The sequence below is a fragment of the Anomaloglossus baeobatrachus genome, chromosome 4 (genome assembly GCF_048569485.1).
Source record: "Anomaloglossus baeobatrachus isolate aAnoBae1 chromosome 4, aAnoBae1.hap1, whole genome shotgun sequence".
Taxonomy (NCBI): Eukaryota; Metazoa; Chordata; class Amphibia; order Anura; family Aromobatidae; genus Anomaloglossus; species Anomaloglossus baeobatrachus.
In genome coordinates, this window is record NC_134356.1 from 296,889,137 (window position 1) to 296,905,984 (window position 16,848).

At 43.4% G+C, this 16,848-nt stretch overlaps 1 protein-coding gene across 11 annotated transcripts in view; it reads left to right on the forward strand.

The window, feature by feature from the left end:
- Positions 1 to 16,848, forward strand: part of NAV3 (neuron navigator 3) — a 1,060,193-nt gene that overhangs the window by 924,510 nt on the left and 118,835 nt on the right. For all 11 annotated transcript variants that reach the window (XM_075344930.1, XM_075344922.1, XM_075344924.1 and 8 more), the window contains one exon: positions 33 to 723. In XM_075344930.1, the coding sequence (XP_075201045.1) occupies positions 33 to 723 (691 nt within the window). The remainder of the gene's footprint in view (positions 1 to 32; positions 724 to 16,848) is intronic.

The following is a 16,848-nucleotide window of genomic DNA, read 5'->3' on the forward strand; positions in this document are numbered from 1 at the left end:
TTTAATTAATTCAATTAATAATTTTCCACCAGGAAAAACAGATGATGTAAAAGCTTCTGAAAAAGTGAAAGCACCACTTAAAGGTGGCCCCTTGCAGCGCTCCCCCTCAGATGCAGGAAAAAGCAGCGGGGATGAAGGTAAAAAGCCACCTTCTGGGATCGCACGACCAACAGCCACTGGCTCATTTGGCTTTAAGAAGGCTGGAGTGAGTTCACCTACCATAACTGGAAGTGGGGCTACTATTACTAGTGGATCAGCGACACTTGGGAAAATGCCCAAGTCATCGGGAATTGGAGGTAAAGGTGCTGGCAGGAAGACAAGTCTTGATGGGTCGCAAAATCAAGATGATGGAGTGTTACTGGCCAACTCTAAAGCCACTCTGCAGTATCGCAGTTTACCACGTCCTTCTAAGTCCAATACTAGTGGTATTCCAGGAAGGGGAGGACACAGGTCAAGTACAAGTAGCATTGACTCAAATGTCAGCAGCAAGTCAGGTGGCGCAGCAGGCACTAAACTACGAGAGCCTTCAAAAATCTCCGAGCGCTCCAGTCCTGTCAATATCACTCAACCAGACAAGGACAAGGACAAGGTATCCGATTCAGAAAGTGTCTCTTTATCAAGTTCTCCTAAATCAAGTCCGACATCAGCCAGTGCCTGCGGTACTCAAGGTCTGAGGCAGCCCGGATCAAAATATCCTGATATTGCTTCTCCTACATTCCGGAGGTGAGACTTTGTGTATCGCTGATGTGTGTTCTCTGCATCATCACAATTTGTCATCCCTGATGTTTCTTAGGTTTTCTGGTGAAGCTATGACATTGAGGCTTGTATGAAGTTTTCTAGGACACAGAAAAGAAATATCTCAGGAAATAACAATAAATTCGGCTAGGTTTACATCTCTGATACATCAAATTGCAAATTTTGTCATAAATGCCCAAAAATATGACAAAATCTGCAGCATTATTTTTTTCAATAAATATTAGACACCATTATGGGTGTTCTACAGACTTTTCTCTATTTTAAGAGGTTGTTCTCTATGTTGAATTACTTTAAAATGGGCCCATGGTGGTTCTAATGTAAAAACAATATACACTAAAGGAGTTAGGAGACACTTTTCTCCATTCCACCGACCCCCACTGGAAGAGGAAGAAGTCCAATAGATGAGTTTGTGTTTTTCCTTATGATAGGACAATCACAGGCTCATTTATAAAGAAATTGAATGCAGTAGACAACCACTTTATGGTTACAACTAAGTTTTACATACAGTAATATGTTGTGAATTTAAAACATACTGTCTTTGAAAAAAACTGTAGAAAAGTATAGTTTTTGGCGTCACAAGTTAGCATGTCCAGTATAATATGTTCAGCAATTGTCCTGAGCCTCATGCAGCCTTCCCGCTATTCTATAGGAATGTAGGGTTTCTCTTCATTAGCAATCTACCAGCACTATAGGTACAGAGACTTGCTTTCTTCATTTTCTAGCATGCTTTGCTTTTGCTTTTGTCCAATGCTTTGCCTGCTGTGAACTGAAGAGCTGCCCGCCTCTCTGCTATGTCTGTATGCAGTTTGCCAGGAGAGCAAAAGCAGAAAATAAAGCCGCAGCTCCACCTAATCTGTCTGCTGCTGGAGGATTACGCTTGACCATAGGCAGTGGTGAGGAAGATAGGCAAAAGACAGCCACCTAGTGGAGGCACTAAGTAGTGATTTTTTTCAAGGGTAATAGAATAAAACTTTTAGATAAAGGTATTTGCTTTTTTAGCACAATATCAATTGAGATCAAGTTTTCTGAATGTCCAGTGATCATTTTAAGATATGTAAAAATATAGCAATAAGGATGAATTGTGCTAAAATTCTAATGCCATTGGCAGCCAAAACTGTCCTCCTTGAGAGGCAACATCTGTGTTATGGATTTTAACACTTTCTGTGTCTCATCCAACAAGGAGGCATGGTCTTGCTAAAGGGATGTGGCTTAATGCGACGGGGGCAACAGTTTATCATGAGACACTGTGTGCCAAAAAATGTGCCAAAATTGTGGCACACAATTCTAACACAAAGTAAGTCAACTAAAAAGTGTTGTCAAATGGAACCTGTCCCCTATTTCATGCTGTACAAACTGCAGGTAACATGATCAGGGCCTGGCTTCATGATTGATTCAGCATTTTAGTGATGATATACTTTAAATATTCGCCTCATGTGATTGACAGGTCTCCTTCATCACTAGAAACCTGTCAATCACCTCTAGCAACGATAGGAATAGGCTGGCCGGGACCGTTGCTGGACTAGTCTCATCCCTAGGTTTGGGCTCCGGATGAATCTTTACAGTATATCTTCTCTGAAATGCAGGAGTGTTTCAGAGAAATATATACCTGGTCACAATGATGTCAGTCTGCTCGTGGATTCTATAGCATAAATCAGGTGACATATGGAGGGACTTGTCAATTAGGAGTGAGCGAGCACTTTCATGCTCGGTTGTTCAGTACTAGTAACTAGCATTTGGTTCTCGGATGGGTGCGACTCGAACACCTGAGTATAATGGAAATCAATGTGGAACTCTAGCATTTTTCCTGGAAAAATGCTCAAGTTCCCCATTGACTTCCATACTCGGATACTTGAGTTGTGCGCATCCGAGAACCAAGTGCTAGTTACGAGTACGGAGCACCCAAGCATGGAAGTGCTCGCTCATCACTACTGTTAATCAACTGGAGCCAGGAAGGTGGGAAACTGGCTGGTGGTCACACCTGACTAGTCAGGTCTCCCTATCATTACCGTTTCTGAGAAATATAAACCTGCAATCATACAGCCAAGCTCTAAATCTTAGTGCCCATAGTGTAGGGCATTAGAATAGATACATAATAATAATAATAATAATAATAATAATAATAATTTCTTCTTCTCTTAGAAACACTATTTAAATAAATGATCATGTCTGAAACAACTTATTTTTTTTACAACATTCATACTTTCAGGGACAGTGTTATTATGTAATGATAATTCACATTTTGCATAGAGGAGTCCCAGATAGATATATGGAATAAGAGAACAGGAACCAACACATTTGTGATTAGATGCTGTAGTTATTATTACATATCTATTAAAGTGCTGTAATCCCATCTCTTACAGATAGAAAGTCATGTTGTCCACTTTAATTCTGAACATGTGAATACAAATTCTGAAAAAAAGAAAAGTCAAAATGATATATTTATTATGGGGAACTGTCTCCCCCTTGTGGGCAAAGTAGATATTGCAGGATTTTTTTTCTTCTAGTCCTTGAATAAATAACTTTGTGTATTGAATGTCATATAAATGGGCTACAATAGGATAATTTTTAATCATGAGGACATATTTTTGTTAATGTCCACCATAAACACATGTACTAGATCAGGCATTGTATTTCTATAGGCTCAGAGCTATTAATTATAAGCTGCCATATGACAATGACTTGTATAGTAGCCTCTGTACAAATCCTTTATTCTGTATATTTGTTGTTATAGTGGGTGCAGATGTAACAATCCCATTTTGGTTCTTTGAGCCTAAGGCAAAACGTTCCCACGATGCGTTTTTGACTGTGCATATTTTTGTTTAGGCTAAAATGGAGCATCTTACAGTTCCAGCAAAGTGGATGGGATTTATAGAACTCTCCTGCCCTCTGTGCTTCTTGCTTTACGTTGTATAAACTGTGTTTTTCCAGTCTGCAGCTTGTCAATTTATCTTGTGGGTTCACGAGTTTTCTGTGCGGAATTTCCCCATAGGCTTGCATTAGATGCTGAAAATGCACAGCTAAAAAACTCAAATGCGCTTTTAGTGTGTTTCCGCCACAGAAACGCATCAAGAATGCGTTTAATCTACACCCAAGAATGTCAATACAGTTTTGTCAAAGCCAAATACCAGGAAGTTTCAAAAACAAACCAGCTTTATTTAAAGCATAGCATACCAACAAGCGACAAAAAACCCTAGTGTCAAAAACACGATAAAAATATACATAATAGATGAAGAAATTCTGCAACATTGAAAGCTCATTGTGGGAACGTTGCCTAAGGGCATGTGCACACGTGGTTTCTCATGCGTTTCCGCAGTGTTTTAATGCCAAAATGCATGCGTTTTGTTTTCCAAGCAAAGTCTATGGGAAATAGGCATATTTTGTGCTCACCATGTGTCCAAAAACGCTGCGGTTTTTTGTGACAAAATTTTGTCAAAATCTCTGCGTTTTAAAAAAGCAACATGTCAATTCTTTTGAGCGTTTTGGCAGCGTTTTGCTAACATTGAAGTCAATGAGAATTATCAAAACGCATCCTAAATTCAAATCATTGCATTTTACTTGCATTTTTAATGCGATCTGCATGTATATTTGTCAACAAAATGCATCTGTTTTTGGCTGGTAGTGAGCTCAATGGCTTCCCTGATTACATCACATCCTCAACTAACGTAGATTTCCAATTTGCAAAGACATTTTCTAAGAGATTCTACCTATTCAACCGAATGTAATGAATGTTTGGTAGCATGAAATGACATCAGTAGATGTCTATTTTGTTTTTGTTTTTTTATTTCTGGAAGCTTTATTCTATCATGACAATGTTTTGGAAACGCAACTACCAAAACGTAAGTAAAACGCATGTGAAAAGCAATCAAAACGCACCTAAAACGCAATGAAAACTTACTCAAAACGCATGCGTTTATCAAGCATTTTTGTGGTCAAAACCAAATTTGACATTGACAAATTCTGCCAGAGGATGCGTTTATTTCTGCAAGCCACAGAACGCAATGTGCGCACATGCCCTAAGGCTGACACATCAGACTTCATTAGTATTAAGTTAGGGTTAGCTGTTACTGATTTTGCTTTTTGGGGCAAAAGTGTTGAAGAAAAAGAAGTATGCAAAAGCACTATTATAATTGAAGGACTAATCAAAGCACAAAAAAAAGATTTAAAAAGACTATGCAGTAACAAACTAGGTGTGTCCATAATCAGACTGACACCTATCCTAATGTGCCCAAATGGTAGCAATTAACAGATAACCCCAAAAGAGATCAGATACATAACACAATTAGGCGGGCTTTGCACGTTGCGACATCGCAAGCCGATGCTGCGATGTCGCACGTGATAGTCCCCGCCCCCGTCGCAGGTACGATATCTTATGATAGCTGGCGTAGCGAAAATTATCGCTACGCCAGCTTCACATGCACTCACCTGCCCTGCGACCGTCGCTCTGGCCAGCGACCCGCCTCCTTCCTAAGGGGGCGGGTCGTGCGGCGTCATAGCGATGTCACACGGCAGGAGGCCAATAGCGGTGGAGAGGCGGAGATGAGCGGGATGTAAACATCCCGCCCACCTCCTTCCTTCTGTAGAGCCACCGGCGGCAGGTAAGGTGAAGTTCCTCGCTCCTGCGGCGTAACACACAGCGATGTGTGCTGCCACAAGAACGAGGAACAGCATCGTACCATCGCTGCAGCAAAATTATGGAAAGGTCGGAGCTTGCAGCGATGATATGATAATGATGCTTTTGCGCTCGTTTATCGTATCATCTAGAATTTACACACAACGATGTCGAACGTGACGCCGGATGTGCGTCACTTTCGATTTGACCCGACCGACATCGCACGTGCGATGTTGCAACGTGCAAAGCCGCCCTTAGAATTAATATATAGTGGTGATAGTGGAAACATGGTATTAAGTCCAGAAAATCGGTAAAAAAAAATCAAGAGTAAATATCAGTAGACCAAAGTGTGTCTATACTGTAACTGAAGACATAAGTTAAGGAATGCACAGAAAAACTGTAATAAATATGTGTAAAATCAATCAAACCAAGACAACTAAGATAATTCTATAGTAGTAATGATGCAAAGAGATAACTGAATTAAGTAGAATATATTACACATAACAAATCAAAAACTTACAGCCAATAAGAGTCTGTGCTATGCCTACGTGTGTTCATATATTAATGTCCAAAAGTGATGGTTAGATGGTAGTATGCAGTGATTCATTCCCACTATCACTTTTGAACATTATATACTGTATCTGGAAACACATACAGTATATAAAAAATGAGTACACCCCTTAAATGTTTGGAAATTATTTTATTATATATTTTCAAAGGACAATACTGACGATATGACACTCTGATACAATGTATAGTAGTCAGTGTACAGCTTGTATAGGAGTGTAAATTTGGTGTGCCCTATAAATAGCTTTACCTACAGCCATTAATGTCTAAGCTACTGGCAACCAAAGTGAGTACACCCCTAAGTGAAAATGGCCAAATTATGCCCAAAGTGTCAAAATGTTGTGTTACCACCATTATTTTCAAGCACTGCCTTAACTCTCTTGGGCCTGGAGTTCATTAGAGCTTCACAAGTTTCCACTGGACTACTCTTCCACTCTTCCATGACGACATCATGGAGCTGGTGGATGTAAGAGACCTTGCCCTCGTCCATCCTCTGCTTGAGGATGCCCCACAGATACGCAATAGAATATGGGTCTGGAGACATGTTTGGCCAGCCCAGCACCTTTACCCTCAGTTTCTTTATCAAGACAGTGGTCGTCTTAGAGGTGTGTTTGGGGTCATTATCATGTTGGAATACTGCCCTGTTGCCCAGTTTCCGAAGGGATGGGATCATGCTCCACTTCAGTATGACACAGTACATGTTGGCATTCATAGTTCCCTCAATGAACAGTAGCTCCCCACAGCCGGCAGCACTCATGCAGCTCCAAACCATGACACTCCCACCACCATGATTGACTTTAGCCAAGACACACTTGTCTTTGTACTCCTCACCTGGTTGCCACCACACACTCTTGACACCATCTGAATCAATAAACTTTATTTTGGTCTTATCATAAAACAAGACGTGGCTCCAGTAATCTACGCCCTTAGTCTGCTCGTCTTCAGCAAGCTTTTCGTTCATCATCTTTAGAAGACAACAGACATGCAGACCAATTTGATGCAGTGTGCGGCATATGGTCTGAGTACTGACAGGCTGACCCCCACCCCTTTAACTTCTGCAGCAATCCTGGCTGCACTCATATGTATATGTTGAAAAGACAACATTTGGATATGATGCTGAGCACATGCACTCAACTTCTTTGGTCATCTATGTTGAAGCCTGTTCTTAGTGGAACCTGTCTCTTTAAACCGCTGTATGGTCTTGACCACTGTGCTGCAGCTCAGTTTCAGGGTGTTGGCAATCTTCTTATAGCCTAGGCGATTTTTATATAGATAAACAGTTCTTTTTTTCAGATCCTCAGAGAATTCTTTGCCATGGGAGACCATGTTGACTTCCAGTGACCAGTATGAGCGTGTGTGTGAGTGATAACACTGAATTTATCACACCTTCTCTCCATTCACACCTGAAATCTTGTAACACTAATGAGTCACATGACACCAAGGAGGAAAAATGACTAATTGGCCACAATTTGGCCATTTTCACTTAGAGTGTACTCACTTTTGTTGGTAGCGGTTTAGACATTATTGGCTGTGTGTTGAGACTCGCTTCAGGGCTATGGGGTACTCGGTCCCGGGCGGTGTATTGCTGGGATATGTCACTGGGTGGCCATTTCCTGGTTCCGTGACCTGGGGGTCACTTAAAAAGGGGTTATTTACAGGGGAAATATAATAAAAGTTTTGTTGTGACGCCACTTGCGGGTTTCGGCTATTTAAGTGGAGCCGCCGCTGCACAGTTTCTCACTACTGGGGCTGATGTTGGTGGCAGCCTGGATGTTGGGCCCTGCGCAAGTAGGGCCAGGACCCAGGGGATAGATGATGTTGTTGGTCGCGGAAAGAAGGTAGGTCACACAATGGATTGCAGTGCAATTGGTTTCTTTACTCACAGCATTGTTATGGCTGGCAACCCGAAGAAGGCTGGTCCTCACTACTGGTCCCCTTAGTCCCAGTGCCGGTGTGGTAACCTTGTGGCTTCTTTCCCCTTCACCTGTCTCTGGTTGGTGGGTCCCCGTGGCTTGGAGCGTCTGGGGGTCCCCTCCTGGTCGTCTTTCAGTCTTAGTCCATATATATGACAGGTAGCTTGAACCCTGTGGAGTCGGTTTCTCTGGTCTTGTTCCGCGGTTCTCCCATTGCTACTGTGTCCCAAACTTTACGGTCGGTGAGGTCATGGATGGTCCCCTCACCGCAGGGGTGGGATTCAGCCAGTTCTCTCCGGTTCGGTGGCACCGGTTTTTCAAATAGCAGCCGGTTCCCCAAACCGGGAAGATCCCAGAGCCGCAATCCGCGAGGCAGGCGGGCAATTGCTCCCTGGGCTGCTCTCCCACCTGTTGTATTGGGCTGGCAACCTGCTGCGTAATGTCATTATAACACACATGGCCTCGCACACTGAATTGCGCGTGGCCGTGTCTCCTGTACTGTGATATGGACAGGCACACTAACACATACAGGTGCAGACAGCGCTCATCGGCCGCATAGTACAGGAGACACGGCCGTGCGCAGTTCCCAGTGCGCCACCATGTGTGTTATAAGGGCTTTCTGCAGCGCGCACTGCCTCCGTCCAGCCAAAGGGCATCAGATAACTGTTGCGGCTACATCCCAGTGGCTAGAGGACCTGCCTGGGTAGTGGGCGTGACCGTCTTTGTTAGTGGGTGTGGCCATGCTTCCTCCCGTCCACTATAATTATGCAGGCTTCAACCCCCCTTTCCCCCAGTGCCCCTCCTCCTGCCTCCCCACATCTGGAGGTCTTACCTCAGACCTCTGCTTCTACTCTAAAAAACTCCAGGACCATGTGGAGTTTATTTCTAATATCAGCTGTGTTGGCTGAGGCTCTGCTCCTTCTGATCACGTGGGAATGACATCAGCACAGGTCTTTTAGTACACTGGGATTTACCATCAAACAAGTCTGTGGGCTGCATGGGAGAAAAGAGAAGAAGTGTCCACCATCATCAACGGTAAAAGCCACCTCAGTAAGTGTGTGTATAGGATTGTGTCTGTCTAAGTGTATGATAATTTGTATGTGAATGTTTTCAAATAGGTATACGCTTCTATGTGACTATATCTGTGTATATGTATACGGCTGTACGCTGTGTGTAGGTGTCTGTGTGTATATGTATGTGTATATGGCTGTATGCTGCGTGTAGGTGTCTGTGTGTATATGTATGTGTATATGGCTTTATGCTGTGTGTAGGTGTTTATATGTTTTTGTATACGGCTGTACGCAGGGGTGGGATTCAGCTAGTTCTGTCTGGTTCAGGTGAACCGGTTGTTAATATAGCAGCCCGTTTCCCTAAACGGCAGGAAACGGCTCCGGTGATCCGGTTACCTGTATTCACTTGTGTTAGTGTCTTTCACACAAGTGGGATGGGATCTGCAGGGGAAAGAGGCCATAATGGGATAGGATCTGCAGGGGAAAAAGGCCATAATGGGACAGGATCTGCAAGGGAAAGAGGCCATAATGGAATGGGATCTGCAGGGGAAAAGGGCCATAATGGGATGGGATCTGCAAGGGAAATGGGCCATAATGAGATGGGATCTGCAGGAGAAAGGGGACATAATGGGATGGGATCTGCAGGGGAAAGGGGCCATAATGGGATGGGATCTGCAGGGAAAAGGGGCCATAATGGAATGGGATCTGCAGGGGAAAGGGGACATAATGGAATGGGATCTGAAGGGGATAAGGGCCATAATGGGATGGGATCTGTAGGGGAAAGGGGTCATAATGGGATGGGATCTGCAGGGAAAAGATGTAATAATGGGATGAGATCTGCAGGGGAAAGAAGCCAACTGGGATGGGATCTGTAGGGGAAAGAGACCACTTGGGATGGGATCTGCAGGGGAAAGAGGCCATAATGGAATAGGATCTGCAGGGGATAGAGGTCACATGGGATGGGATCTACAGGGGAGGGTGGACATAATGGGATGGGATCTGCAGGGGAAAGGGGTCATAATGGGATGGGATCTGCAGGGCAAAGGGGCTATAATAGTTTGGAATCTGCAGGGGAAAGAGGTCATAATGGGATGGGATCTGTAGGGGGAAAGAGGCCATAATGGGATGGGATCTGCAAGGGAAAGAGACCACATGGGATGGGATCTGAACTGGAAAAGCAGCCACATGGGATGGGATCTGTAGGGGGAAGGAGCTACATGGTATGGGATCTGCAAGGGAAAGAGACCACATGGGATGGGATATGTAGGGGGAAGGAGCTACATGGTATGGGATTTGCAAGGGAAAGAGACCACATGGGATGGGATCTGCACTGGAAAAGCAGCCACATGCCATGAGATCTGCAGGGGAAAGAGCCCACATGGGATGAGATCTGTATGGGGAAGGTCGTCCGTTCCAATTTTAGCAGGGCTCCTTTAGTAATAATTTTTAAAAATTGTAGAAAAATCATTTAATACAATATGACTGACAGTGACTGGAACAACTAGTACTGGGCAGGAGAGTGAAGGTATAGGAGGGGAAGAAGGGGAAAGAGATTTTACTTTAAATTACTTGTATTTTTTGGTTGAGGAAAGTGCGTGAAAATGGGTGTGGCTAACAAAATGGGTGTGGTTACAGAATGGATATGGTTTTCAAATGGGCGGGGTTTACAGAGAACCTTATAGTTTCATAGTTTTTAAGGTTGAAGGGAGACTCTAAGTCCATCTAGTTCAACCCGTAGCCTAACATGTTGATCCAGAGGAAGGCAAAAAAACCCCAATGTGTCAAATAAGCTCCAATGGGGAAAAAAATTCCTTCCTGACTCCACATACGGCAATCAGACTAGTTCCCTGGATCAACACCCTGTCATAAAATCCAATATACATAACTGGTAATATTATATTTTTCAATTAATGCGATCAGGCTCTGCTTAAATTTTACTTGTGAATCCCTCAATACAACATCATACGGCAGAGAGCTCCATAGTCTCACTGCTCGTACAGTAAAGAATCCTCATCTGTGATTATGATTAAACATTCTTTCCTCAAGACGTAGCAGATGCCCCCGTGTTCCACTCGCAGGCCTAGGTGTAAAGAGATCTTTGGAAAGGTCTCTGTACTGTCACCTCATATATTTATACATTGTGATTAGATCCCCCTAAGCCTTTGTTTTTCCTAACTAACTAACCCCAAGTTTAATAACCTGTCTTGGTATTGCAGCCCACCCATTCCTCTAATAATCTTGGTCGCTCTTCTATCTACCTGTAAGATTATGCTATTTATAACCTTCTATACTTTTGCTAACAAGAAATGCATCCATTCCTCTCTTAAATTCATTCAGTGAGTTGGCCATCGCCACTTCCTCAGGAAGAGAGTTCCAGAGCCTCACTGCTCTTACCGTGAAGAACCCTCTTCTATGCTGATGTAGGAATTTTCTTTCCTCCAATCGAAAAGAATGCCCCCTTGTTCTTGTCATAGTCCTTGGTACAAACAGATCATGGCAGAGATCTCTATATGGCCCTCTGATATATTTGTACATATTTATTAGGTCTCCCCTAAGTCTTCTCTTTTCTAGAGTAAATAGACCTAATTTTGATAACCTTTCCGTGTATTGTAATGCACCCATTCCATTTATTATTTTAGTAGCCCGCCTCTGAACCCTTTCAAGTTCAGTAATGTCTTTCTTCAGCACCGGCGCCCAAAATTGCACACAATACTCCAAGTGTGGTCTGACTAGTGATTTGTACAGAGGGAGAATGATGTTTTCATCTCGTGCCCCCAGACCTCTTCTAATGCATCCCATCACCCTATTTGCTTTGGTGGCTGCTGCCTGACACTGGGCACTCCAATTTAGATTCTTATTCACTAAGATGCCTAAGTCTTTTTCCATGTCTGATTTCCCCAGCAGTTTCCCATTTAGTAAGTAATCGTAGCATCTGTTTCTCCTTCCCATGTGCATAACCTTACACTTATCTGTGTTAAACCTCATTTGCCATTTTTCAGCCCAATTCTCCAATTTACTCAAGTCCATCTGTAGTTGCAAACTGTCCTCCTTTGTGTTAACTACCTTACATAGTTTTGTATCATCTGCAAATACTGATATTTTACTCTGTAAACCATCCACCAGATCATTAATAAATATATTAAATAGTAGGGGGCCCAATACAGACCCCTGTGGCACCCCACTAGTAACCCTGGCCCAATCTGAGTATGCACCATTAATAACCACTCTTTGTTTTCTACCACTAAGCCAGCTACCTACCCATCTACACACATTTTCCCCGAGCCCAAGCTTTCTCATTTTACTTAGCAGTCTTTTATGTGGGACAGTGTCAAATGCTTTACCGAAGTCGAGATAAATGACATCCAATGATTCTCCTCGGTCCATGTGAGAGCTTACATCCTCATAGAAGCTGATCAGGTTAGTTTGACAGGAGCGATCCTTCATAAATCCATGTTGATATGGAGTTAAACAGTTATTAACATTGAGACATTCCATAATAGTATCCCTTAAAAACCCTTCAAACATTTTACCCACAACAGATGTTAAGCTTACCGGCCTATAGTTTCCAGGTTCCCTTTTGCACCCTTTTTTGAATATTGGTACCACATTTGCTAGCCGCCAATCCAGTGGAACAGACCCAGTTTCTATAGAGTCTTTAAATAAAAGGAATAGAGGCCTGTCTATCACATTACTTAACTCCCTTAATACCCGAGGGTGAATGCCATCAGGGCCTGGTGATTTGTCAATTTTAATGTTACTAAGTCGGTTCTGCACTTCTTCCTGGGTTAGGCAGGTCATACTTAATGGGGCATTTACATGATCACTCTGCATTTCCCCTGGCATATGCTTTTCCTGTGTGAACACAGTTGAGAAAAAAGTATTTAAAACATTTGCTTTTCCCACATCGCTTTCTATGATTTTACCCTCATTATTCTTTAAAGGGCCAACACCATCAATTTTAATCTTTTTTCTGTTTATATAATTAAAGAATAGTTTGGGATTTGCTTTGCTTTCCTTAGCAATGAGTCTCTCAGTTTCTACTTTTGCTAAATATATTTGTTTTTTACACATTTTATTTTTTTCTCTATATATTTTTAATGCTTCCTCGCTGCCTTCTTGTTTTAGCTTTTTAAATGCCTTTTTCTTATTATTCATTGCCCCTTTTACATCCTTATTTAGCCACATTGGTTTTCTCCTGTTCCTAGCCCTTTTATTTCTGTACGGTATGGCTAGCTCGCAGTGGGTGTTTAATACCGATTTAAAAATGTTGTTAAAAATTTGAATCCCACCCCTGCCTCACCGTGCAAATTTTATCAGGTCTGCCTGGAGCGTTTGCCTGACCTAGGGCTCTGTACCCCATTGGTGCTATGGTTCCGGGAGTACTCCGCCGTACTCCACCGGCAACCACATGCCTGGGCCCTCAAGTCACTGCTACACTCTCCTGTCAGTACAGTTACATCAGTTTCCTCTCACTTGCACTTACTAACTGTCTGACCCCTCCCCTCTGGTTGTTGTCTAGTGGACTGGATCGGTTCTACCCCTAGGTGGCCATCCATTGGGTCCAACCCTAGCCTGTCACCAGTCTTTGGGAACGGGAAAAACAGGGATTAAAATGAATGTTTTGATGTTACCGGCACTGGTCTTCTGGGTCCCTGGGAGTAGGATCTGCATTCTGGATAGGATGCAGTTCACTGTAGCTACTGATGGCTTCAGGGGCGCTACTGTTGCATTATTTAGAGGGCACACCAAATTTACACTGTTAAACAAGCTGTACACTGAATACTTTACACTGTATCAAAGTGTCATATCTTCAGTGTGATCCCATGAAAGATATAATAAAATAGATACAAAAATGTGAGTGGTGTACTTTTTTTGTGGTATACTGTATGCATAGCACAGGCTCTAATTGGCTAAAAGTTTTTGATTCTTTATGTCTAATATATTAAAATTAATTCACTTATCTCTTTAGATTGTTACTACTATATAATTATCACAGTTATCTTGGTTTCATTGATTTTCCACATATTTATTACAGTTATTCTGTGCATACATTATGTCTTCATTTACAGTATAGACACAAATTGATCTACTGTTAGTTACTTTTGATTTTCTTTAGCCATGTTGTGGACCTACTATGATCTTTCCACAATTGCCATTATATATTCATTCTGATTGTGTTATGTATCTAATCTTTTTAGAGGGGTTATCTGTTAATTGCTACCATTTGGGCACATGAAGATAGGTATCAGTCTGATTATGGACACACCTATTTTTTTACTGCATAGTCTGTTGGCTTTTTAATTAATTTTATTTTGTGCTTTGATTAGTTCTTGTATTATAATAAAGATTATTATATTTTTTTGTTGATCCAAGTGTTTTTGCATACTTCCTTTTCTTGCAGAGTTGGTTCTTTCCAGTATGTTCTAGACCAGGGCTAAAGGGAGTGTTACACGCAGCGATATCGCTAGCGATAGCGATATCGCTGGTGAAAGCACCCGCCCCCGTCGTATGTGCGTCACTGGCAAATCGATCCCCGTGGCGCACAAAATCGTTTGGAGCCGTGTCACGTACTTACCTGCCTAGTGATGTCGCTGTTGCCGGCGAACCGCCTCCTTTCTAAGGGGGTGGTCCGTGCGGTGTCACAGCGGCGTCACTTAACGGCTGCCCAATAGAAGCAGGGGGCGGAGATGAGCGGGATGTAACATCCCACCCACATCCTTTCTTCCGCATTGCTGGCGGCCGCAGGTAAGCTGCAGGTTGTCGTTCCCGATGTGTGCTGCCTCTGGAACGATGAACAACCTGCGTCCTCCACAATCAGCGATTTTTTAAAAAGGAACGACGTGTCAATGATGGACGATAAGGTGAGTATTTTTCACCATTAACGGTCATTCCTTGCTGTCACATGCAACGACGTCGCTAACGATGCCGGATGTGCGTCATGGAATCCGTGACCCCGGCGATATATCGTTAGATACGTCGCTGTGTGTGACGGGGCCGTAAGACAGCAGAAGGGCTGAAAATAGTGGACTGCGGGCTGCACCATGCCCTCCGCCACTGCCCATTACCTGATATCTCCACTATCTGCATCCTCAGCGTGTAGACTTCAGTGATTACATTGGTAGAGGAGTGGCTATGTGGGGGTTCATGCTGTATTTAGGAGGTTATGTGGGGGTTCATGCTGCATTTAGGAGGCTATGTGGGGGCTTATGCTATATTTAAGAGTATATGTGGGAGCTCATACTTTGTATATGAGGCTAAGTGTGGCTTGTGATGTATTTAGGAGTCTGTGTGTGCGTTCATAATGTTTATAAGAGGCTATGTACGGTTCATGTTGTATTTAGGAGGCTATGTGGGGGCTCATCATAAAGAATATAGGAGACTATGTGTGGGGTAATAATGTATAAAGGTCATGTATACAGGAGGCTATGTGGGGGTTCATAAAGTATATATTAGGCTATGTGGGGGCTCATGAAGTATCTAGGAGGCTATGTGGGTGCCATAATGTATATAGGAAGCTATGAAAGCACCCGCCCCCGTCGTATATGCGTCACGGGCAAATCTCTCCCCGTGGCGCAAAAAATCATTTGGAGCCGTCACACGTACTTACCTGCCTAGCGACGTCGCTGTTGCCGGCGAACCGCCTCCTTTCTAAGGGGGCGGTCCGTGCGGTGTCACAGCGACGTCACTTAACGGACGCCCAATAGAAGCAGGGGGCGGAGATGAGCGGGACATAACATCCCGCCCACCTCCTTCCTTCCGCATTGCTGGCGGACGCAGGTAAGCTGCAGGTCATCGTTCCCGATGTGTGCTGCCTCGGCAACGATGAACAACCTGCGTCCTCCACAATCAGCGATTTTTTAAAAAGGAACGACGTGTCAACGATGGACGATAAGGGGAGTATTTTTAATCATTAACGGTCATTCCTTGCTGTCACACGCAATGACGTCGCTAACGATGCCGGATGTGCGTCACAGAATCCGTGACCCCGGCGATATATCGTTAGATATGTCGCTGTGTATGACGGGGCCTTAAGACAGCAGAAGGGCTGAAAATACTGGACTGCGGGCTGCACCATACCCTCCACCACTGCCCATTGCCTGATATCTCCACTATCTGCATCCTCAGCGTGTAGACTGCAGTGATTACATTGGTAGAGGAGTGGCTATGTGGGGGTTCATGCTGTATTTAGGAGGCTATGTGGGGGTTCATGCTGCATTTAGGAGGCTATGTGGGGGCTTATGCTATATTTAAGAGTATATGTGGGAGCTCATACTTTGTATATGAGGCTAAGTGTGGCTTGTGATGTATTTAGGAGTCTGTGTGGGGGTTCATAATGTTTATAAGAGGCTATGTACGGTTCATGTTGTATTTAGGAGGCTATGTGGGGGCTCATCATAAAGAATATAGGAGGCTATGTGTAGAGTAATAATGTATAAAGGCCATGTATACAGGAGGCTATGTGGGGGCTCATGAAGTATCTAGGAGGCTATGTGGGTGCCATAATGTATATAGGAAGCTATGTGGGGCTCATAATATATATATATATATATGAGAATTTTGAGAATAAACGTTCAGTCCATGAGGAGAAAGAAGCAAATTTATGATGTCATGCAAGTCCCGCATCCAATCTGCGCCAGATTCTGTCTACCCACCTTCAGACAAAGAAGTTAACAACGGGACTTGAGCTGTGCCGCTGCCACTCACTCCTTATTAATTGCTCCTGTCTCCTAAAGCAGGGATAGAGAAGCAAGTGCTGATTGCACGTGGGACTTGCGTGATGTCACAACGTCACTTGAGCCCCCAGGAGCGCGAGCTCCAGCATGACTGCAACGGCGCCGGCATGGGTGGTTAATATGGAATCAGAAGGGGCTCTCCTAGCAGTTGACAAGCCCTTTAATTTCTCACAAGGCAGATTTAGTGTATTTTTATGACATTTTAGCATAACCCTTGACAGGCTGTGATTCATATCACAACCATTGAGTGGTGCCACATA